Source organism: Podarcis melisellensis (assembly GCF_964234715.1).
Source record: "Podarcis melisellensis genome assembly, chromosome: 11".
NCBI classification, from domain to species: Eukaryota; Metazoa; Chordata; class Lepidosauria; order Squamata; family Lacertidae; genus Podarcis; species Podarcis melisellensis.
The window spans coordinates 21,489,974-21,513,131 of record NC_138543.1 but is presented as its reverse complement, the minus strand read 5'-3'; the positions used below and the strand labels follow the sequence as shown (position 1 = coordinate 21,513,131).

Below are 23,158 nucleotides of genomic sequence, written 5' to 3'. Positions count from 1 at the left end.
GCCTTCTTCCAGTGGTTTTAAATTCATGAGAAAAATTGGGCAATTATTCAGTGTCCATTCAGAAATTGAACTTTTGGCAGTGTTTGTTTCATGAAATATTGAGTGCTCTGGTCATTAATTTATTGTCAGGAGTCAATTTTGATTTGTTTTGCCTTTGCTTTTATTCTATGACGAAGTATGGACATAAATATTAGTATGGACGATTAGCACATAAACATTGCAAAGTATGTAGTCTTAATTTGGTTTTTCCTGAACTGTAATAGAATCATAGAGTTGGGTCACCTATATCGTATGAATACTTTAAACACACACATCTTAGCTTGCTTTAATAATAATAATAATAATGAAATAGACAAATAGTTTTTTGTGCTAACTATACACTAGAACAGGGAGGAGGCAATTTTTTGTGGTAGTGCACATGTATAAGGTCTCAGGTTCATGACTAGTTTCTCCAGCTGAAGTAGCTCACCCCTTTAAAGGATACTGCCAGTTAGGGAAAACAGTACTGGATTGTAGACCCTAAGTCCAGCTCAAATAAAGGCAGCTCCTCAAATATATCAACTGTTAAAATTAGGTCCGAACCAAACATTAAAATTAATTTTAGGATTTAAAAAATGAACCTTCCAATATATCTATCCAGATTTTGAATGGAGAATCCAGATTCATTTTTGAATGTGAAACACTTACCTCAGCAATTTGAATCAAAATGCTTTTAGCCTTAACAGATTTTCCTGACTGAAACCTGTCAAAATCAAAACATGCGAAATCTCATGAAGCCGTCAACTACTAATTATCATTGCATGTTGTCTATCAAACGCTGTCAGACATGAAATACAGTTGAATGACAACCAACTTACTGTCGAATATGAAACTTTATTTCATTGCAACTTCCAAATATCCATTTATTTTTCCCATCTGTAAAACAAAGGTCAGTTGCAAACTTTGCAACTGTGTTTAAGGAAACTGGAAGATCAGTTTGGCACAGAGGAAGAGCAGAACTCAAGACCTAAGGTTGGAGGAACTGGGTGCTACAAAAGACGCTGGAGAATTAGGAAGTTGGGAAGAACTGAGAAGCCAAGGGTCTTCACAGAGAGGCCTATTACCAGAGCTGGCCATTCTCTTCTGGCAAGCTATAATTAGGCATGATGGACAAAGTTTTAGAGTGTGTAGGTCATCAACCTAATACCTTCTGGAATGTGTCCATAGCAAACAAAACATATCGAAGCAATTGTGCTAATACAAGGCCCATGACACTTCACTAAACTGCTCTGCAACCAGCAGGCTGTTCAAAGCAGGATGCAATAAATTTTATTCACAAAGTGTTTAGTTAACATGTTACAACAGATCACTGAGTAATCACTCAGCTGAGTAGTCCATAAGAACCTAAGAAGAGCCCTGCTGGACAAAAAACCCATGTAGTCCAGCATTCTCTTCTCACAGTGGACAACCAGATGCAGGACGTGGGTGCAATAGTACTCTCCCAGCTGCAATCCCCAGCAAATACAGGGTGAGTCTTTTAAAAGAGGCCCCGTGGAACATGTGTACTCTGTAACCACAGGGCCTCTTTTAAAGGACTCGCCCGTAGTATTCAGAGGCAGTACACAGCCAGCATTAGTAGCCATTGACCATGATGGCTATGTACTAGTTCCATTGTCCCCAGATATCCTAAGACTCAGAATTACCCAGAAAAGCTCCAATGACCAACATTTCATTGATGCAACAGTGAAGAACCATAATCATTTCATTGATCGTACCACCATGACTGCTCAGTATGCTCAAAAGCGGAATCTAGACCTGCTTAGTTATTTTTGCCCAATTATTTCTCTACCTGCACTTTAGTTGTCATCCTTGATGTTTCAGCTTATGGAGCTCTCTGTGGTGCCCAGGGATTACTTGAGCTCTAGTCAGCGGGAACAGCTAGTAGTAATGCCATTGCTGCTCTGCCCAGTGAGAATTTCCTGGCTGAATTTGACAAAAGTTGATAGGCACTAAAATACACAAAACATGTGGAATTGTTAACAGCGTTAGAACCATTTCTGTTTTGAGGAAATTATACAGGTATTTTCTGTGGGTCCACTTGAAAATGAAGCACACCTACACAGTAAGGAAAACTAACCTTGCCAACATACAAATATACCAAAAAGGGTACCTTTATGCAGCTGAAAAATCAGTAATGCTGATTTCACCAGCATTCTCAAATAAGCTAGGACTTTGTGCTCTAACTATAGACATGCAAGGTTAAATCTCAAGTTCTGTTGACTCTACATCCTGCTGCAGACAGCATTGTGCCAGCTCTGTTGTGGTCTGCCTTTAGATATGAGCCAGCATCAAATCGATTTTAAATGAACATCCTTTGTAACACTGCAGATACTGTCATATCCTCAGGAAGCCTTTCATCTGTGAAAGCAAAGACTGCAGTTCTGAAACCCTTTGAGTTCAGTGCACTTGACTTGGTATTCCAAAAAAGCTGCTTTATATTTATGAGTTATTCAACTCAGATACAATGTTTTATTAATGGTTATATATTTTAAATTACTCTTTCCTTTCTTTCGGCCATTTTCTTTTGTACTAGTACTTTTGGTAATTTGGAGCCATTGTGTACAAGCTAAATTAAAGCCTGCCATTCTCATAAAGAGCAAGAAACCACTGGCAATTTCAGAGAAATATTGGTGCCTTATTGCTTTGTATAACAAACTCCATTGCTCTCCAGCTTAGTATATTAATCTGCAAAAATACGAATGCAACAGGGTAGAGGAAAATGCATCAATGTATTTTTGTGCATGTGTAGAGGTGTACCTAGGCTCCCTTGCGCCCCTGAGAAGGAGTTGTATTGACCCTCTCCTCCATCCCTTACACCCTTGGCAAGGAGCTATACTGGGAGATACCATGGACTTGAAAGTCTAAAAGGGAGTGCACACACTGGTGGGCAAGTTCCTAGCCACTCCAAATCAGAGTGGAAAGGCATGATTTTTGTGCCTGCCCTCCCAGATCTGCACCCAGCGCACCTGCCAAACGTGGCCACAAGGCTGGTCCTGATAAGAATCTTGTTTGTGGAGCCGAAAGGATTCCTCATCCCAGGCTAGGGAAGGAAATAATCTGATCTGAAATAAGGAAACTTTGTTTTTAGAGTAGAAAATACATCCAGGGCAATGGAGGGTCTGTCAAACTACCTTCACCTCTTCTCACAGCTATTGCTAACATACAGACCAAAATGTACGAAGCTTTCATTGTTTACAAGTGGGACACTAATATTAAAGGATTCTTGACTCCTGCAGAGGAAGAAGCAGAATGAAAGCTGTTTGGACAACCCAGTCCTGTCAGATTAGGTTTCAGGGCTATTTGCCTACGATCATTTTAAATTCCCAGCGAAACTCATCCTCTCACTTGCTTCTGTGCATGAAATGAATGACAAATGAGGAGTGCAACTGTGCAGCAGTCCATGTAAGACAGCACTAACACTAATTTTACATGTCCAGGCCTGGATATTTTGCCATGAGAAAGTGACTTGTATCACAAGCGTTGGAATATATAGAGGTGAAATTTGTAAACAGGGGTGAAGAGGACAGCTGACTGTAGCCGTAATGTTCTGATTCAACAGCAGAGCAGAGATACAGCAGATACACTGTAAAACCCCCTAGGAGAAAGTTGCAGTGGTCTAGATTACAAATTCCAAAATATAAATAAGCAGCTTATGTTAAAAGCCATACCCTGATGATGCTTTGGCTCCCTGACTGGTTATGTGCTTATTTTGATGTTCCTTGAATCCAGCTCTTTATTCCTACCATTGATTCAACTACCTCTTGCAGTTTCATAAGACAAGACCTACAGTAGCTCATCAAATATGTTAAATAAACAAACTTAGGGTTGCCATATTTCAAAAAGTAAAAACCAGGAGCTTGCACTAATGTCCTGTTGAACTTTTTTTTTTAAGGAAACCACCAAAACTTTTGAGTTTTTTAAAGGAAAACCCCCAAGTTTTTCAGATTTTTTTTTATAGACAAACCAAAGTGTTGTTGCTGTTGTTGTTTTTACAAAAATGCCAATCAACCCACAATTTCTCGCTCAACTTGCCTGAGATCCAGGACGAAGCGCTGCCTTTCAGAAATTCCCCATGGATATCAATTCTGCCTTTGAAATCCCAGTTATCTGGGAAAATCCGGATGTATGACAGCTCTAAACAAACTGTTAAAAAATGTAACTGAAGCCCAATACTTGACTTTGACAACTAGACATTTATTGTAAAACTCCATTGGGATGTATGTGTGTTATATTTTATCCATGTTGCATGCACCTCTCTCAATATATTGTTGCCACTGTGATATGAGATTGCAGGAGCTCCAGGCACACTTGCCCAGGGTCCCTGTTTCCTTTTGGAAATGAGGCATAGCGGAGACAGTGGTGTCTTTATGATATATGGCTTATGTACACATATATACTGCCTGAACCTACGATGGAGGGGTTCATAGCATTAGCACTCCAAGAGCGTCTTGCTTCCTCCATAGGTGTAGCCTAGGATCCAACAAAGATCCCACATTGTGCTCTGCTTGCTGCTTTGTGTCACCCAGTCACATAACACCTCCTTCTAACCTCTCTAAGCTTTGGCTTTATTTGTTGGGAGAGAGGAGGCCCATCCATTTGCGTCTCAGACAGAGTCCCTTGATCATTTGTTGTTAATAGCCCATCCCTAGGCTATCACTTCAACACAAGAAGCTTAGCCTAGCTTAATTAGCTTTTAACACTTGGCTTAATTATAGGATTAGACATGTCCAGCACACAGCCTAATACACACAGGTCTGACACCCAGAGTTTTAACACACTGAACCTTGATTAAATTCTATCACTTACTGCTTGCAGGAATTTACAAATATCTAGCACCCACAAATCCATAAGAATATACTGCATATTCTCCCTTCATTTAGGGTGGTATTCAAGTAAGTTTTACCCACTGAAATTATGGACCTAACTTTGCTGTGTTTACTAATCTCAATGGGTCTACTCTAAGTAAAACTTACTTGAATACAATCCTTGGTTTTCAGCAAACTGCCATGCTGTGCTGCTCAGCAGGACAAGTGTGTGTGTGTTGTGTGTCTAACAGTACAGAGTAATTAGATTTCTAGCTGCTGTTTTTGAAATGACGCAGTCATAGTAGGTTCTGTTTTGAAAAACGAGGGCTACTTTTAACAGCCGTGTTTTCATCCAGAGGCATATTCCCCATGGATACAAGGTGTGCTCCTTACATAATTTATTAGTGGATTCATTTCCCACAATTAGCAGTCCACAACCTGCTGCTTTTCAAATATTCTTGCAAGATTCTTCCTTGAAAATAGGCATCTCAGAATTAAAATATCATTTTAACCTTAGCCCCGTTAACTTCCCAAAGGCTAGCTTCTGCTTCTAGGTAACCTGCACTCTAATTGTGATTACAGTGATTAAATAATGCTGTCCTAATTTATATTTCAAATCTGCCTCCCACCTTAGGGGAATATATCTGTAATTCAAAAGTATGGTTTGATGAATGGAATCCTATCATGAAATCAAATAACCAATGCTATATTAGAATGAAGACAGCCATTCTGACTGCCCTGGAAACAAAGTCTGAATGCAGCAGTTTCGCCATACTTTATAATGTCTGCCTTCTTCATCCTTATTTTGGATCCTCTAATTTAATTCACTCACTGCACTATAAAATGGAGTGTTTGAAAGCTGCATAATGACATTGGTGAATTGATAAAGATTTTTTTTTAAAAAAATTGTGCCTTCTAAGAAATCTTTCGCTAACATGAGAGAAGTGAGGCAAAACTGAGATTTCCATCAACCCTGCCAGATTAGTATTGCAGTGATTTGCAAGTGGAAAATGGGATGTTTGCTTGCCTAGTTGATTACATTAAGCTAGTGACAAGGGAATTAAAGGGCCATTAAGTCCCAAGCATTCTGCCCTGACAGTACCTCTGGAAAAACTGCAAGAAATTGAAATATGATACTTTTCATTCTTAAGAAGCATTTGCAGTTCAACCATCATGATGCATCAAGAAATCAGAGAAGATGCAACTGTCAAAAGCAGAGAGGAGGACTCTCTACAGATCTATAAAAGTGGCTCTTTGCAGTAGCGAGAAGTAAAAGCTTTGTGTGGCGAAGTGCTCAGCAAGTCGTTAATTTCCTTTGGGTACATCAGTCATGTTTCGTGAAGAAAGTTCATTTGCCCAATGGAAACTCAGATGCACCTTAGTGACAGAAGATAGAGATTATAGATAAAAGAGATGAATGGTGGGAGCAGTGGGCTTTAGTGGAGGGGTAAGGGGCAGAGTCAAGAAGAGTGTTATGTTGTAGGTTAAAATGAAAGCAAAAGAGAGAAAAGATCAGACAACAGGAAAAGCAAGACAGGGTGGAAATTAGGGGCAGGGCTAACTCAAGTAAATGTAGAGACTTGGTCGAAGAACGGTACAGTGGTACCTCGGGTTACATACGCCTCAGGTTACATATGCTTCAGGTTACATACGCTTCAGGTTACAGACTCCGCTAACCTAGAAATAGTGCTTCAGGTTAAGAACTTTGCTTCAGGAAGAGAACAGAAATCAGGCTCCGGCGGTGCGGCAGCAGCAGGAGGCCCCATTAGCTAAAGTGGTGCTTCAGGTTAAGAACAGTTTCAGGTTAAGTACAGACCTCCGGAACGAATTAAGTACTTAACCCGAGGTACCACTGTACACTCCTTCTATCTGGGATGGTCGTCCTCTTCCACCAAGCACGCAGCTTCGGGAGGGACGCACATGAACCGGTGAGAGAGGGAGGGGACACCCACCTAGCCGGCCAGATCAGTTGAATCAACCCTGGCAATCAATGGGGTGACAGATTGGGGTTGGCCTCCACCTCTTTCCCCCTTTTCTTCCCAATGTCTCAACAAATGAAACTGATTTGTAAAAATGTTACATGGGAAAAAAACCACGAGAGATATTGCACACTTTTGTAAGTCAACAAAATCTTTAATAACCCCCCCTAAAAAAATGGGGTGACAGATGTCACAGTCAGACCACCCTCACATCCAAATGCAGAGATTAAGTGAAAGGTCAGAAGAAGCAAGAAACAGTATTAACAGAAGCTATGTTAAAAATGGGGTGGAAATAGAATGACATACTGCTTCTTTTAGGCAGATATTTCACCTTCCCACTTCTTTTCAGGTGGAGATAACCCCCTTCATTCCTTTTGTCTCTCCCACAAGAATAATGGGCATTGTAGTTTGTTAAGCATTGCTGGGAGTTGTGATCCTGTGAGGTTTGAGCTACAGTACCCAGATTTTTTTTGAGGGAAACAATGTGCTTCAAATGTGCTTTAAAGGTATAGTGTGTACACAGCCTAAGTTAGGTCTGCTATTTTCAAAAGGTTTACCGTATTTTTCCGTGTATAAGACTACAGGTTTTTTAACCAAAAAATTTGGTTTAAAATTGGGGCTCGTCTTATACATGGGTAGCGCTGAGGGGTGTTTTCTTAATTTGGAGTCCCCCAAAATAGGAGGCGTCTTATACATGGGGGTGCCTTATACACAGAAAAATATGGTACTTTGATTAAAGCTCAGTTGAATACCATGCTTCCCCCCTTTATATACATTTTATTGATGCTTATTAAGTCTTTTAAATGTGAACTGCTTTGTGAGGTTCAACAGAGAGAAACATCAATGCATGCATACGCTTGCCTTGAATAAATAAGCATAGGTGTTTTATTAAATTATCTTGATCAACGTCATGTGACATGTTCATAGGTCCAGCAGAAATCCACATCCAAAAAAGTCAACATCTTCTTATAGTTAGTATTCTAGGTTCACAACTACTTAAAATTCTAACCTTGTAGCATTAGTCATCCAAAAAAACCAGAGGACTTTAATAAGGCTGTCAAATTTGCTAACACTTGGTGTGATGTGAATTATTCCCTTGCATTCAGAAGCAGTCAGAAATCACCTAGCATTCACTAGCAGAAAACACATCATTTTATTCATGTGTCATTTTAGATTCCACTTCCCCCTTCCCTTCCAAAGCAGGTTACATCTATTATAGAGAGACTAAACCTGTAGCTTCTGGTTTTTTTTTTACCTCATTTTCATAATGGAAGCAATTCTTAACTTGCATTGTATTACTTCAATGTAACCTACGTTGAAAATGTGTGCAACTTAATTCCAAGTAATATATTTAGGACTTGATGTAAGTCTGGTAAATTAATTTCTTTTCCAGCTGAAGATTTTGCTTTATTCCAATCATTCATATGTATGGTATGCACACATTTTTAAAAGTTCATATTACAGAATAAACTAGTTTTTTTTATAAATGTAATGCAGTTAACTACCATGGAAAGGTACCATTCATTGAATACTAGATTAGACATTGAATACTAGATTAGACAAATCTGCCATGCTTAAATGTTTTTAGAGTCATGGAGTAAAGACAGTGATTTATAGTGTTAACAGTGCAAATAATATTTACTTATTATTTATTCATTTAATTTTCAAAAAAGGGGGGGATTGATTTTAATTATTTATTCAGTCCTCCTGAATAAGCCCAAGGTGGCACATCAATAATAAGTAACATAAATTAAGGCACTAAAAAACACACCACAATTTAAAACATAAAAACAGTTCCTTCTAAAAACAGTTAAAACATTTTCTCAGCTGGCGATCTGAGTTTTGCCAAGAACAGTGACTTTCAGCCATCAAATGCCTAAGTAAACAGGAACGTTTTTGAAGGTCTTCCTGAAAAATCAATAATGAGAAAGATAGACACACATCAGAAAGAAAGGCATTCCACAGTCAGTATCTGCCACTGAAAAGGCGTTGTTGTCATGAGTCACCACCAAGGCTTCACCTGCTGATCATAATGGTCTGAGATCGTTGATATTGGGGAATGTGCTCTTTTAGAAACACCATAGAGAACAGAAGGATGGACAAATTGACAAGTCACTTTCCAAAATATATAGCAGATGACAGAGGAATGGTTGGAAAGCAAGATCAATGTAATAAATCTCCTCAAGCCTGACCTTTGTAGTCATAAAATAATTACGCTAAAATATATCTTGGTTTTTTATAATAGAATATATTTTGATCTACTTTCTTGTATTTTTTTTATAATGTTACTGTGTTCATTTTGGTTGCAGTTCATGAAGCCATTACATCAAAACTCCCTATGAAACACATAGTTATTACAGCCAAGTTATTGCTAGAATTTATTAACAGGTAATTGGGTTTGTGACTGCAGCTTAAATAAACAATGATTGTAAATCATCAGGAGCTTCTGAAATGAGAAAATCTAATTGTATTTTTGCACAGAGCAATCATGCTTGTTCAAATGTCAATAAACCACAGGATCAAGCAGCAACATGTCTGAGGTTTGCATGTTTCAAACTTCCCTGCCCCCACCAACGCCTCTCCTTTTTTGGTGGGGAGATTGGAGTTTTTCATTTCTGGTTGTTATTTTTACTAATCACGGTTCAGCATTATTGTGAAACCCTGAACTACAGTTAATCCTAACTTATCATTTCTTGAAACGATCCAAGATTTGAAACACACCATTATTTGAAGTTTCAAACAAACCACGTTAAAATTAACCCCAGTTTGTTGGGTACCGACAAAATGATGAGCTGCAGTTAATTAAAAAATGGAAGCAAAACTTTCTGAAGCCTTTCTTGCACCCACGCTGGAGAAGGGTGAAGCACATGGCCCCAAGACTCACTACATCTCATTCCCATAGTGATATATCATGATTTATCATGAGATCTGAATGCAGGAATAGGCTAGATATTTCTTCATTTTATTTTGATCAAACCTTCTTGCTCCGGTGAGTAACCTGACCGCTGAATTCTGCATCAGCTAAAGTTTCTGAACTGTCCTCAGAGACAGCCCAACATATAACATGTTGCAGTAATCTAACCTAGAGGTTACCAGAGCATAGATAGCAAAAGTTAGACCATCCCTGTTCTGATAGGGGTGCAGCTGGGTCACCAGCTGAAGTTCATGGAAGTCAATCCATGCCACCAAGGCCACTTGAGCCTAAAGCAACAGCAATAGAGGCAGGAGTACCCACAATCTCTGTACCTGCTCCTTCAGAGGGAGTGTAACTCCATCAAGAGCAGGCCACCTCCCATCCATCTGGTATAGGGAACTACCTCCTAACACTGCTTCAGTCTTACCTGGATTGAGCTTCAGTTCATTGGCTCTCATCTAGTCCATTACCAAGGCTAGAAATGTACACCAGTGGCCAAAATTGTGGAAACCTTTTGGGAAATGTGTATTTCTGAAGTTTGATGGCTCATAACACCACTTTTGGGGGGAGTAATACCATAAAATTATATATCAATGGAAAGATAATTTAATGAAGAATGTAAAGCAACAAAGTTTGTTCAATTATCTGTATTCTAACAAAAGTTATAGCCAAATAACCAGAAAAAGGAAGCACAACTTGCTTAGGTTGATATGGAGTAACTTTCCTTCACTTGAATGTAGCCAATGAGCATGAGTGTTTAGAGAGCCAATCAGATGTTACGAGCCATCAAACCTCGGAAATACACTTTTCCCAAAAAGTTTCCACAATTGTGGCCGCTACTGTAGCTACATCTTGTGCAGACACAGAAAACTATGGCTACCATTTACCATTGTAATTTCTAAAAGAACTTTAAAAAAACAACAACACACCTGATACATTTTTGCTGTATAAAAAGTGATTATTTTCCGTTTCCTCTTGAGGTTACAATTTGCATTCAAATGTCTTGAGATAGAATTTTCTTTTTCAAATAATTGGTTCGTTTGCTGTTGGAATTGTAGTACTCTAAATGCACAGTCAAAACAAAAAAAATTCCTTCCAGTAGCACCTTAAAGACCAACTAAGTTAGTTCTTGGTATGAGCTTTCGTGTGCATGCACACTTCTTCAGATACACACGAAAGCTCATACCAAGAACTAACTTAGTTGGTCTTTAAGGTGCTACTGGAAGGAATTTTTTTTGTTTTGACTATGGCAGACCAACACGGCTACCTATCTGTAACTAAATGCACAGTGTTATGGAGGGTATGGGAGAAATACTCATCACAAATGCAAGTTTAAAATTGTGCGTTTCCACTTATTCCTTCCAAGTATCTACATGCCAATGGAATTGTTCACCGTGATTTGAAACCAGAAAATCTACTGTATGCAACACCAGCTCCAGATGCATCTTTAAAAATAGGTAAATACTGTTCTTCTGTACCAGTTTTGGTTTGCGTGTTGGTGTTCTAGTGCAACAACTTTACATTCCATGAATTTAGGATTGGATGTATTCACCCACCAGAAAGTTTCACTCCTGTACCTTACATGAGGAGTACCGTATTTTTTGCTCTATAAGACTCACTTTTTCCCTCCTAAAAAGTAAGGGGAAATGTGTGTGCGTCTTATGGAGGGAATGCAGGCTGCGCAGCTATCCCAGAAGCCAGAACAGCAAGAGGGATTGCTGCTTTCATTGCGCAGCGATCCCTCTTGCTGTTCTGGCTTCTGAGATTCAGAATATTTTTTTTCTTGTTTTCCTCCTCCAAAAACTAGGTGCGTCTTGTGGTCTGATGCGTCTTATAGAGTGAAAAATACGGTAATTTGATTAGTGTTTGATTGTTAGTTGATTAATATAACGTTTCCAAATGACGAAATATTATGTTCATTTCATTCCATGGTATCACGCAAGAAATATAAAATAATGATAATAACAAATAATGAATCCTTTCTGGTTTATATGTAACAGCTGATTTTGGACTTTCCAAGATTGTTGCAGATCAAGTGACCATGAAAACAGTCTGTGGGACTCCAGGGTACTGTGGTATGTTCCTTTATTTCTTACAGTATGTTAGGTATCTATTTATTTGTATTCAGTTGCCTTAAATGCTTAGGGTGGTAGTCACCTAAGTTTTAGTCAGATTAGACCCATTAAATAACTTGTAGCATCACTTTAAAAAGGCACAGTTGATAGGGGGCTCTGTAAAGGGTTTTGGATATTTCCCTCCATTTGGGGCGTCATTTATGACTGATACACATTATGACTGAGGAACAAGAATATTACTATTCTGTACTGCATTTTCTTTATCACAACTTCTGTCAACATAAATCACAAAATGAATACTACTAACATGGAGTGAACAGTGTTAAAGACACATTTAAGGCTGTTAAATGCACAAATGGTAAAGTGTAGAAGGTGGCGTTAAGTACAAAGGACAAGGCATTTTAGGAAAATTAATGGTATTTCTGTTTGAGGTAACGTTAAGTGAGCATTCCTAAAGTCCCAAATGAAGGCCACTGGAAGCTGTGGCCTTACTATCAGGCAGGGTGAGGCAGCCAAGTCACGCACATAGCTGTCAACTTACAGATTTGAAAATAAGGGACCAGTAGCCTTGAAAATAAGGGACCAGCAGCCAAAATAAGGGACCTGCAGCCTCACCTGTTCCAGGCACTCCAGTCTTCCTGTCCTCCTGCAGTCTGGTCAAACTCATGCTGGTAGCTTCGAGAACACTGTCCAACCAACTTTGTAACCAGAGGTTCAACTGAATAGAATCTGAATCACATGCACCACAAGGCCTATGCAGCCTCAACTTAAGATGGCTCCCCGGCCTGGCTTTGCACTGCAAAGTTTGCAGCAGCACGTGCAACAAAATGGCGTCCAACATTCAAAAACCTCCTCAGCTTGCATTAACTAGCCACACACAAGGCATGCAAGCTCCACTCCCCCAGTCTTTCTTAGACTTCTTATTGGGTGAGCAACACAGCCAAGCAACACAGTTGGAGCCTCCCTCCTCCCTGGCTGGCAGGGAGGGAGGGAGAGGAGCTGCTTCCTTTGAAATTTAAGGGACATCATTTAAGGGACATCTATCAATAAGGGACAGCGGCGGGACATGGCGCTGGAATAAGGGACTGTCCCTTCAAATAAGGGACACTTGACAGCTATGGTCAGGCAGCTGGTTCTGAGTGTCATGAAATGACAGCAAATGACTAGTTAATTCATTTCTTATTGCTGTTTTTTTCCCCCTGCAAAGGAGATTAAGAGGTGCCTGTGTTATATGTGCTCTATGAGGCTGAGGACAGCTCAGTCCCCACAAAGTATATGGGGCTGGGGCTGACGGCCCCCCTAATCTTGAGGGGCTGAGCCCTGCTGGGCCTCCCCTCCACATGACAAGACCCCCCCCCATGTTGAGCAGAACTCATCGCCTCTTCCCTGTGGTATTTTCTGCCTCAAGATGCCAAAATATCTTGACTGGCTTTTAAGTAGTATGCACCTTGACTGAAAAGGGTGCCGTTTGCTGCTCTGCTTCAGGCAGCAAAATGTCTTGAGCCCTCGGTGGAGGCTCTCCAGTTAGGGCACTGGAAAGCTCCTCTGCCGTCGCTCTAGCAGTGACAATGGCAGTGTTCTGTAGGTAGCGGCCCCCAAACGGAATGTTCTGGAAGGGTATCAGAAGAGCTTCGAATCCACAGGATCCAAAGTCTCTTTGTTCCTTTGACACCCCAGAAAAGCTGGAAGATGTAAAGCAGCCCTGGAGCTAGTTATTTCCCCTGCCGTCAGTATCAGTGAGAAGAGGAATTTAAAAAGTCAAATTGGGGCGGATGTCTCTAGAAAATCCATCCACACTTACTTTCTGCTCTGGCCACTGCCAGCTTAAGAAGTGGTGGTTTTTCCACCTTGGAGTCATCCTCCTCTCTTCCCAATCTTAAGATTGCCCTGTAAATATTTAAAACATTAGCTTAGATTATGTTGCATTTTGATAGGAAGAAATAAATCTGTTTGTTTCGACACACCACCAGCCTTGGGCTTTTAATAATAGATGTAAATAAAGGGTAAGGGATTCAGAAATTAGAAACACAGCAAAATAATGTCCAGACAAAAGCAGGATTCCAAATGGGAAAATTTGAAACAACCACATGCAGTGAGAAATGGTGGTGTTACTTGCCCATGAATAATTAACTTCCGAGAATAGTCATGCATTGCCTGAGGGTAGCAAGGCAAGTCAACCACTAAATGGAAATAATAGATTATCACTTTTTGAGCACATTATGTGTAACGAGCCAAGGTCTGACATCTCAGATAATGCACTGATTAAGACATGCAAGGAATACAAACTCACTTTTCAGAATCTGAAAGGAAATTAAAAGTATGAATAATTAACAGTGGGATCCTATGCATCCCTACTCAAAACTAAGTCCCATTGAGCTTCCTGGCACTTACCGTATTTTTTGCTCTATAGGGCGCACCGGACCACAAGACACACCTAGTTTTTAGAGGGGGAAATCAAGAAAAAAATATTCCCCCCAGCCCCAAAGAGAAGCTTCTCCCAGAACTTCTCTGGGCAGTGGGGGAAGCCCGGGTTTCCCCCCCAGCCCCAAAGAGCAAAGAAGCCAAGAAAGCGAGTGGGATCCACCCCGCTGGCTATCTTGGCTTCTGCCATAGCCATGCAACCTCTCCAGCCGGGAGCTAAACCTCTCCAGCATGGCTAAAGAAGCGTGGCTAAAGAAGCCAAGGCAGTGAGCGCAATCCATCCCACTCTCTGCCTTGGCTTCCTCTTTAGCCTTGTGCAGCCTCTCCCGGCTGGAGAGGCTGTGCGTGGCTATGGCAATTCCCCCACCTCCCGCAAAAGCCCACAGGAGCTGCACACCCTTTAAGGAGCGCGCGGCTCCTGCGGGCTTTTCTACGAGGAGGGAGAAAGGACTGACTGGCTACGTCAGACCCTTCTCCCTCCTGGGGGAAAGCCCACAAGAGCCATGCAAAGCTTGTGTGCAGCTCTTGGGGGCTTTTCCTGCCTGCCTCCCCCCTGCATTCGCTTCATAGGACGCACAGACTTTCCCCCTTAGTTTTTAAGAAGGAAAAAGTGTGTCCTATGGAGCAAAAAATACGGTACTTACCAGCAAGAGTGTGTAGGACTGCATCCTGAATGAGGGGAAAAGAAAAAGGGGTTGCTGCTAGTTGTGTTTTGTTTTTTTAAGGAGCCTTATCCCTTGACAAAAATAAATTGAACCTATTTGGGGGACATTCCATTGGAGTCTGGAACCAAATGTTTTTCGCTCTTTCCCTTTTGCCAAACATGGAACTAGACAATCGAACAGGACGTTGTAATTACAAAGAGTTATAATTCTCAGCAACCCTCACCAAACAACAGTACCTAGAATTCTTTGAGGGAAAGGATGTGCTTTGAACGTGCTTTAAAGAGAAAGTATATACAGTACACAGCTGTAGAGTCAGATTTCATGGTCCAGATTTCTTTTTATTATTATTAAGGGTTGTAACAAAAGGTCCCACAATATAAGCCAGTATCATCAAGCAATTGAAGTGCAGGAGGCAATTGCTTGAGAGGGGGCTGTGGTTTCTTCTGTTCTTCTGAAGAAGCTTCACTTCATATGATAATAATATTACCTAAGAATAATAGTTTAATAATATTCATTCTGAATAGCTTCACTATATCTCTTTCCTGAAACATATTCTCCTAGGACATATGAATGCACAATTAATGCGCATATTTCAGTAAAGAAATTGGTCTACCTTTGCTGAGCTTAAGCTGCTTTGTTTATTTTCTTTCTTTTTCTCTCTCTCACATAGGAATTCTAGGTTTCTAGAATTTTGCTTTTTCTTACCACTGCCTCTGCATTGGGCCCATCCATGCTGGCCACTGCTCTGTTTCACTGTTATTTCTTTCTATATTACATTTTTGTTTTATTGACAAGGTTTTTATAATCTGCAGCACCGGAAATACTGCGAGGCTGTGCCTATGGCCCAGAAGTGGACATGTGGTCCTTGGGAATAATCACTTACATCTTGTGAGTTTGGCTAAATTTTACCCTATATAATCAAATGTGATTCATTTATTAGTTTGCTTGGTTTCTCTTCAGATCGTATAAATCTTTTGCCTTACTGAACTAGTTTGTTTTCTAGCCACCAGATTTTGTGTTCTGAAATGTGTTTGGAAGATGGTTCAAACTGTACATTTAAAAAATTGTACTTCGCCTCATTTGTTGAAAATTGCAGTCTTTTGGCATGCTTCTCCTTCTAATTACTCTTTCCCCCCCATAGATAGCCGTTATATTTAACTGGAATAGCCACTGATCTTTAACTGGAATCAGCGGCTTCCCTCACACTGATCATGAGTCAATTGGGATTTAATTTTTGGCTGCAGTTTATGCACTTTACACAGCCTTATTAAACACAGTAAAAACTTACTTCCAAATTAACATGGGTACGATTGCAGTACACGCCACTCTTGTCCACTCTTATGATACTCTGCTCTGGTATCAACATTGTCCTTTAGCCAATACAGGCAGCCACGAAGGTGTAGTATCAAAGATTGTCACTCCCTTGGGTTGGAAACAGGGTGAGGGTGTCATCCAATTTGCCTCATGTTTGTGGGAGAAGTTGAGAAGTAAGTTCCCAGCGCTCTCCCAGGAGAATAGGGAACCTATTGAATGGAATGCCCCCTCAGAAAGAGCTAGGAGTTTAGGTCACCAGAGTAAAAGAGGGGCTGTTCCTCAAGATAGCTTAAACAATTTTTTGGAAACCCCTTTTTGCATTGGGTCTTTAATTGTAGTGGAGATGATATTTGTATTGTGGCTGCTTATGTTAAATCTGAACAACAACAATTTTATTGTTTATACCCCGCCCATCTGGCTGGGTTCCCCCAGCCACTCTGGGTGGCTTTCCAGCAAAATATAAAAAATAATAAAATGTCAGGCATTAATAACTTCCCTGAACAGGGCTACCCTCAAATATTTTCTAAAAGTTGTGTAATTCTTTATCTCCCTGATATCTGGTGATGGGAGGGTGTTTCACAGAGAGGGCGCCACTGCCGAGAAGGCCCTCAGCCTGGTTAACTATGATAGAACCAGGGCTTTTTTCCAGGCGGAATTTGATGGAACTCAGTCTCAATGCCATTGCCATTCCAAGAGAATGAGGGAGGTGTTCATGGTGAGTTCTGGCACCTCTTTTTCTAAAAAAAATAGCACTGGATAGAGCCAGTTGTTATCTACAGAGAAGGCAACCCCCATTGCAGCAATGGTGCTCCTTCTTTTAGTATTCATGGCTGCAATTTTGTAAACCTAGACGTGCCGTTAGAACAGCAATGGGGAAACTGTCAGAGAAACTTTTCAGAGAAACCAATAGATGGCAGCCTTGATACCTATCAGGTTTTCTGCTGTGTCAGCCTCAGAATAGAATATTTCTAATGCTACTTTGCTTCCACCTACAGCCCAGTATGAGATATACTTAGGTTTCAAATTGCCTAAATACTTTTTACCGTACTTTTCGTCCTATAGGACGCACTTTCCCCCCTCCAAAAATGAAGAGGAAATGTGTGTGCGTCCTATGGGGCGAATGCAGGCTTTCGCTGAAGCCTGGAGAGCGAGAGGGGTTGGTGCGCACCGACCCCTCTCGCTCTCCAGGCTTCAGGAAACTATCCGCAAGCCGTGGGAGCTCAGCGCCCCCCAGGCTTTGGGCTTCGCGCAGCTCTCTGCAAGCCGTGGGAGGGTTGTGCGACTTCGTGCAGCTCTCCCACGGCTTGTGGAGAGCTGCCTCCACCCTGAAGCCTGAGGGCACGCTGAGCTCAGCACCCCCCAGGCTTTGAGCTTTGCGCAGCTCTCAGCAAGCCGTGGGAGGGCTGCGCGAAGTTGCGTAGCTCTCCCACGGCTTGTGGAGAGCTGCCTGTTCTGGGGGCTGGGGTCGGGGGAAGCTCGGGCTTCCCCCGACCCAGCCCCGCGCCTGGGGGGGAATTTTTTTTCTTTATTTCCCCCCGAAAAAACAAGGTGCGCCCTATGGGCCGGTGCGCCCTATGGGCTGAAAAATACGGTAATCCTCCCAAATGTTGTGAAGAAAAATAAATAGATTAAAAATCCTTCATACCTATTGCAAAATCCTTTGTGCTCTGTTAATCTCTTATGGCCTGATCCCGTGAGCCATTGGCTGAACAGAGTAGCACATAAGAACATATGTGGAAAGCTGCTGTAGCAGGAAGAAGCTGGTTTAGGACTTATTCCTCTATTCTTTTAGGCATGGGGAAATTTTATGGGGAGATAAACATGTGACTACTCCCCCTACAGTCTGAGAAGGGCCATTCTATCTGATGTTCCTTACTGTACACACTTGCATTCGACTCTTGGTACTGAAGACTTTTAAACATGCTATGAATTCTACGTCCAATATTATTTATTTCTTAAAATTAATACACCACTTGATTGTAAAAACAAACAACCCCTCAGAGCAGTTTACAAAGCGTAGAACAGTAAAACCAAGAGAAATTTACAAGCCTACTTTAAAACATACAAAAGTTAAAATGCTAAAGCAGTTTAAAATTACCTCAACTTCCTAAGCATCTGGGTGGGTTTGTCTAAGCAGGTATAGTTTTATCAGGTGCCAAAAAGAGTACAGTGAATCTGCCTGCTTGATCTCAATAGGCGAGGAGTTCCAAAGTGTAGATGCTCCCACACTACACAATTGAGTTCTTACAAACGCTGAACAGATATTATGTGGCGTGATGCGTAGCAGTACCAATTTCGCTGATTGAAGCTGTCAAGTGGGCACATGCAGGGCAAGGTAGATTACTGCAGAGGTTACACATTCCTCCATATTTTGCAGACATAACATGCTCTTTGTGTCAAGGAAGCTAAAGCTGATCAACGTGGCTGAGCTATCTCACTGATAATGATGCAACAAGTTTGTTTATTGCTTGTCTCTAGACTCTGTGGTTTTGAGCCGTTCTACGATGAAAGAGGAGACCAGTACATGTTCAAAAGGATCCTGAACTGTGAATATGATTTCGTTTCCCCCTGGTGGGATGATGTGTCTCTAAACGCCAAGGATTTGGTATGTTCGGCTAATTCTGCCATTTGCCATCAGCATAATTTTATCAGGATAATCAGCATTGTACTATACATGTGGGATCTACTTTATGTATATTCATTATAGGTTATATCCCCAAAGTGTCTGTGCATGAGAAAAATAGACCTCCACCAATGCAATGGCACTTCTCCTTCCTATCCTTACCTCTGCAGCCCCCACGCACCGTCAAAATCTGTGGAGGGTTGGTGGACCCTATGGAACAGATTCAGAGGTGGGATTCATGGGGCTGCAGGAGACAGAAGAGCAAGGAGAAGTCTTGTTGCATCAGCAGAAATCTGCTAGTGTGACATTGGATTTCACCCAGTAAAATTATAGCCTGAAAGTTTTGAATCTTGATACTGTTCAGTTGCACTTTTAGCACGTTACTGGCCCAGTTCATATGCTGATTCAGCTGGCAACAAGCTTGGCTGACTCCTTTCCATTTCCTTTTTTGAGAGGGAGGGATAATGTGCATTGAGAGTTTCTATCCATGCATTCACTGGATGTTTCTAGCCAGTGGTTAGAGTGTTGGACTAGGACCTGGAAGACCAGGGTTCAATTCCCACTCAGCTACCTTGGGTGACTTTGAGCCAGTCACTGCCTCTTAGCCTAACATACCTCATAGGGTTGTTGTGGAGTTTGAACGATGAGCAGAAGAATATATACACCACCTTGAGCTCCTTGGAGAAATAAAAGTGGGATATAAATGCAATAATTAATCATAATATGTGTGGAGCACTCACACCAGGTGCTTCTAAGCAGTTGTTTGATGCTAAAAGTGGATATTGGTTGGGTAGCAAGTTGCTAGCATATGAAATTGTGCATATATCCTTAGGTTGGAGCCTACAAGGTTTCTGAGGAATGCATTCCTCCCCTTACTTTTAAATCATCTTATTATGCAGGTTAAGAAGTTAATTGTGCTTGACCCCAAGAAACGTCTCACCACATTTCAAGCCTTACAACACCCTTGGGTCACAGGCAAGGCAGCCAATTTCGCTCATATGGATACAGCCCAAAAGAAACTCCAAGAATTCAATGCTCGACGTAAACTTAAGGTACGTTTCAGGGGGGTTGGGTGTTATTGTTTACTTTTGGATGGTTTCAAGTAACTCACTTTGTTAACGGAAGACAGCACAAGGGCTCCTCTACATAGCACCACACTTGCATGCTATTTTCACTGATGTGTGTATTTTTATGCATGCGTCACCAAAGTGCATGGATTTTTGTACACATCACCTGCCTGGAGAACTTCAGAGAAGTGTGGCTATCTTTTGGTTTGTGTATTGCTTTGGAGAGTGAGAAGTAGGTTTTCCTTTAAATGTACAGTGGTACCTCGGGTTACAGACTCTGCTAACCCAGAAATAGTACCTCAAGTTAAGAACTTTGCTTCAGAATGTGAACAGAAATCACGCGGCGGCAGTGTAAGGCCCCATTAGCTAAAGTGGTACCTCAGGTTAAGAACAGTTTCAGGTTAAGAATGGACCTCCAGAATGAATTAAGTTCTTAACCCAAGGTACCACTTTAAAGTGAATTGAATTTCTCCCCCATCCCTCATAGTGACACACTTAGGAAAAGGTAAGGAGGGGCTGCTCTAAAGAATACCTAAAAAAGTGGAAATGTGTGAATAAAACATGCTTATTCCCTTTAAACCTACTCTATATATGCACAGCTGCATATCACCCAGTCTTAGCAGAAACAGGCTGGTGTCTTGGTAACTGCGGCTTTTAGCAAAATATTCTCCTTCTTTAGACTACACTGATTTGTTCAGTTTGGAGACACATTCTGTCTGAACCCCTGCAAGTCTAAATAGAGTTAATTCATACATTATGTAGGAGAGAATCTACTAGGGAGTGATTATAGCCTTGCCTGGGTTGGTACACAGTGGAGACAGATGGGATGGGTGCCACGAAACCACAGCATAGGTGCCAAGAAATCTAACCACTCTTGTTTGTTTTTATTGAAACCCAGGCTGCAGTGAAAGCTGTTGTTGCATCAACTCGGCTTGGGAGTGCAAGCTGCCACAGCACCCACGACAACAATAAGCCCAGCCAAAGGCAGTCTCTGCGCCCAGAAAGAGAGGACAGCGTGGAGGGGAAAGAAGAAGTAGTAGTAGCAGCAGCAGCAGAAGAAGAAGCAAACTTCACTGAATCTCATGAAGAGGACTCTCACGAAGAAGCAACTGAAGGGGAGTCTTAAATCTTGGGGTATCTTATTCCAGCCAAGTTCTGTCATTCCGTGCACCAGCCAAGATACCATTCAGAAACAAATTACAAGCATGGCTACTCTGAGTGGCTTTGCCTTGGGATGGAAAATGCTCTAGCTGGTGACCTGAACTTCAAAATGCATGTGACTGCTTCTGAAAAAAATAAATAGTTCACAGTCTTTTAATGGCATGCCATGGATAAAGTGATATTTACAGTAATACCAACAGATGAAGTGGAGAGCAGGGAACACTCTTTATTACCAACATGTATATCTCATGTAGAGTGCTTATAGATAACCTCTGAAGTGAATGATGATTATGGCTTATTATACAAGATTTTCTAGAGATCTTGACATTTCTTCAATCTGCTTCTTTTCAAACTCATAATCACCCAGTAGATCAATGGGCGCTAAGACCCGCCAAGTGTTTTTTAAATGGCATATGAAATATTTTGCATTCATCCGTGATAATTTACAAACTGTTTACAATTGAGAACTTAAATATTTATATGCAAAAAAAAACATTCCACTGATTCCTGTGAAAGATTTATTCGAATGGCTATGAAACTATGTTCCTTAAGAATGCCTTACCTCTATAAGTAACCATTTCTGTACAGTATTTTGATGATAACTAGAATATCTTCAGACTTCTGTCACATTACTATCTAGTATTACTTTGTACAAAACAATGTTAAGGATAGTACTCAAACAGAGCAGGTATGTGTGCCATTGTTAAGGTACAATTGGAATTAGTCATGACTATGAAACTGTGCGCCTGTTTGTACAGAGGGGGATTCTGTAATTAATGTCCTGCAAGAAGAATATTCAACAGCATTATACTTTTGCTTTAGGATACCAGTCAAGGTACTTGCCATGGGCAGCAATAGAAATGCTTGCATGATTAGAGAGACATGAGAATTGTGTAACCAGTTGTTGTTTCTTTTTGTTTGATCTGTCAGCGTAGACTTGATCTGTATAAGTGTGCCGTAAAGAACAGGTTAAGGTTAGGATAGGACACTGTCACTGCAAAAAAGAAAGAAAATGTTCTATTCAGGCACTTGTGTATAATAGTTGTTACAATCTTTACTCTGCCAGGTGTAACCTATGCCAGTTGGAAAATAAGCAGAATGGATAGCATTTCTAATACATTTTGTAGCACCTGAATTTCTTAACGTATAGATACAAACGATCCAAATAAATTAGCATGCAACAATTAACTTTTAGTGCAATCCTATACTCAGAAGTACGTATGCCCCACAGAGATCAGTGGAGCTTACTCACAGGTAAGTGGGTGTAGTATTGCAGTCTCTGTTGCTTTTCACGAACACAGCCAATACCCCAATACGTTAGCTATTTCTTGCATTCTTTTTTCTTTGCCTTTGAAACGGTATTATCTTGCAGAGAAACAAGAACCAGTTAAACTACAGAAACCAAGAGGAGGCACATGTTTTGTGTCTTCTGTTCTATTGTAGTTAGAAAGGTAATTAAATAATATTTCAACGAGACTTGGTAAATTAAAACAACTCTGATAACGACAAAACAGAATACTAAGTTAGTTTTTTGCAGTGAAAGTGTCCTGTATGACTTTTGAAAGCTGCCACAATGTTTTAACTCATTTATAAATGGATAAATAAGTGGATCTTACATGAAAAAATATTTGTTTTGCACATGGAATCATTGTGCCCAAGCACACGAACTGATTCCAAGATGTTGTTCTTGGTAAGTGTTTTGCTTGTCTGGCAAAAGGAAGAATTCGAAGTGCTTAGCTAGAAAAGCACAGCACAAACCAAAGCAGTTCGCAGGTGGGGCTAGTTCTTTTTCTTCTGTGAAGAGGAATGCTCTGGACTTGCATGGAGATTGCCCACTGCATGCAATATGAGTTGATATAGAAGAGGGCTGGCGACCCCTTTGCCTGTGAAGTTCTGTGCACACATCAGAAGTGCCAGATCACAGCTTCTGGGTACAATCAGCTGCATATCTTCTTGACATGAATCAAGGGCTGTTTTCTCAGCTGCACACTGTGACTTGCATTATGTGTTCTGGGTACTGAGCCTGAAGTTGGAAGCAGATTATTGCTGCCAGGAAAACAGAATTGTTTTTAAATCCAGCCATTCGGGAAACACA

The 23,158-nt window shown here is 40.9% G+C and overlaps 1 protein-coding gene across 2 annotated transcripts in view; it reads left to right on the top strand.

The window, feature by feature from the left end:
* The window catches only part of CAMK4 (calcium/calmodulin dependent protein kinase IV), a 97,718-nt gene extending 76,493 nt beyond the window's left edge, over window positions 1-21,225 (top strand). For both annotated transcript variants that reach the window (XM_081930689.1, XM_081930688.1), the window contains 6 exons: window positions 11,104-11,194; window positions 11,738-11,812; window positions 15,711-15,786; window positions 18,691-18,817; window positions 19,735-19,887; window positions 20,801-21,225. In XM_081930689.1, coding sequence (XP_081786815.1) covers window positions 11,104-11,194; window positions 11,738-11,812; window positions 15,711-15,786; window positions 18,691-18,817; window positions 19,735-19,887; window positions 20,801-21,028 — 750 coding nt within the window. In that variant the 3' untranslated portion in view covers window positions 21,029-21,225. The remainder of the gene's footprint in view (window positions 1-11,103; window positions 11,195-11,737; window positions 11,813-15,710; window positions 15,787-18,690; window positions 18,818-19,734; window positions 19,888-20,800) is intronic.
* The last annotated feature ends 1,933 nt before the right edge of the window (window positions 21,226-23,158 follow it).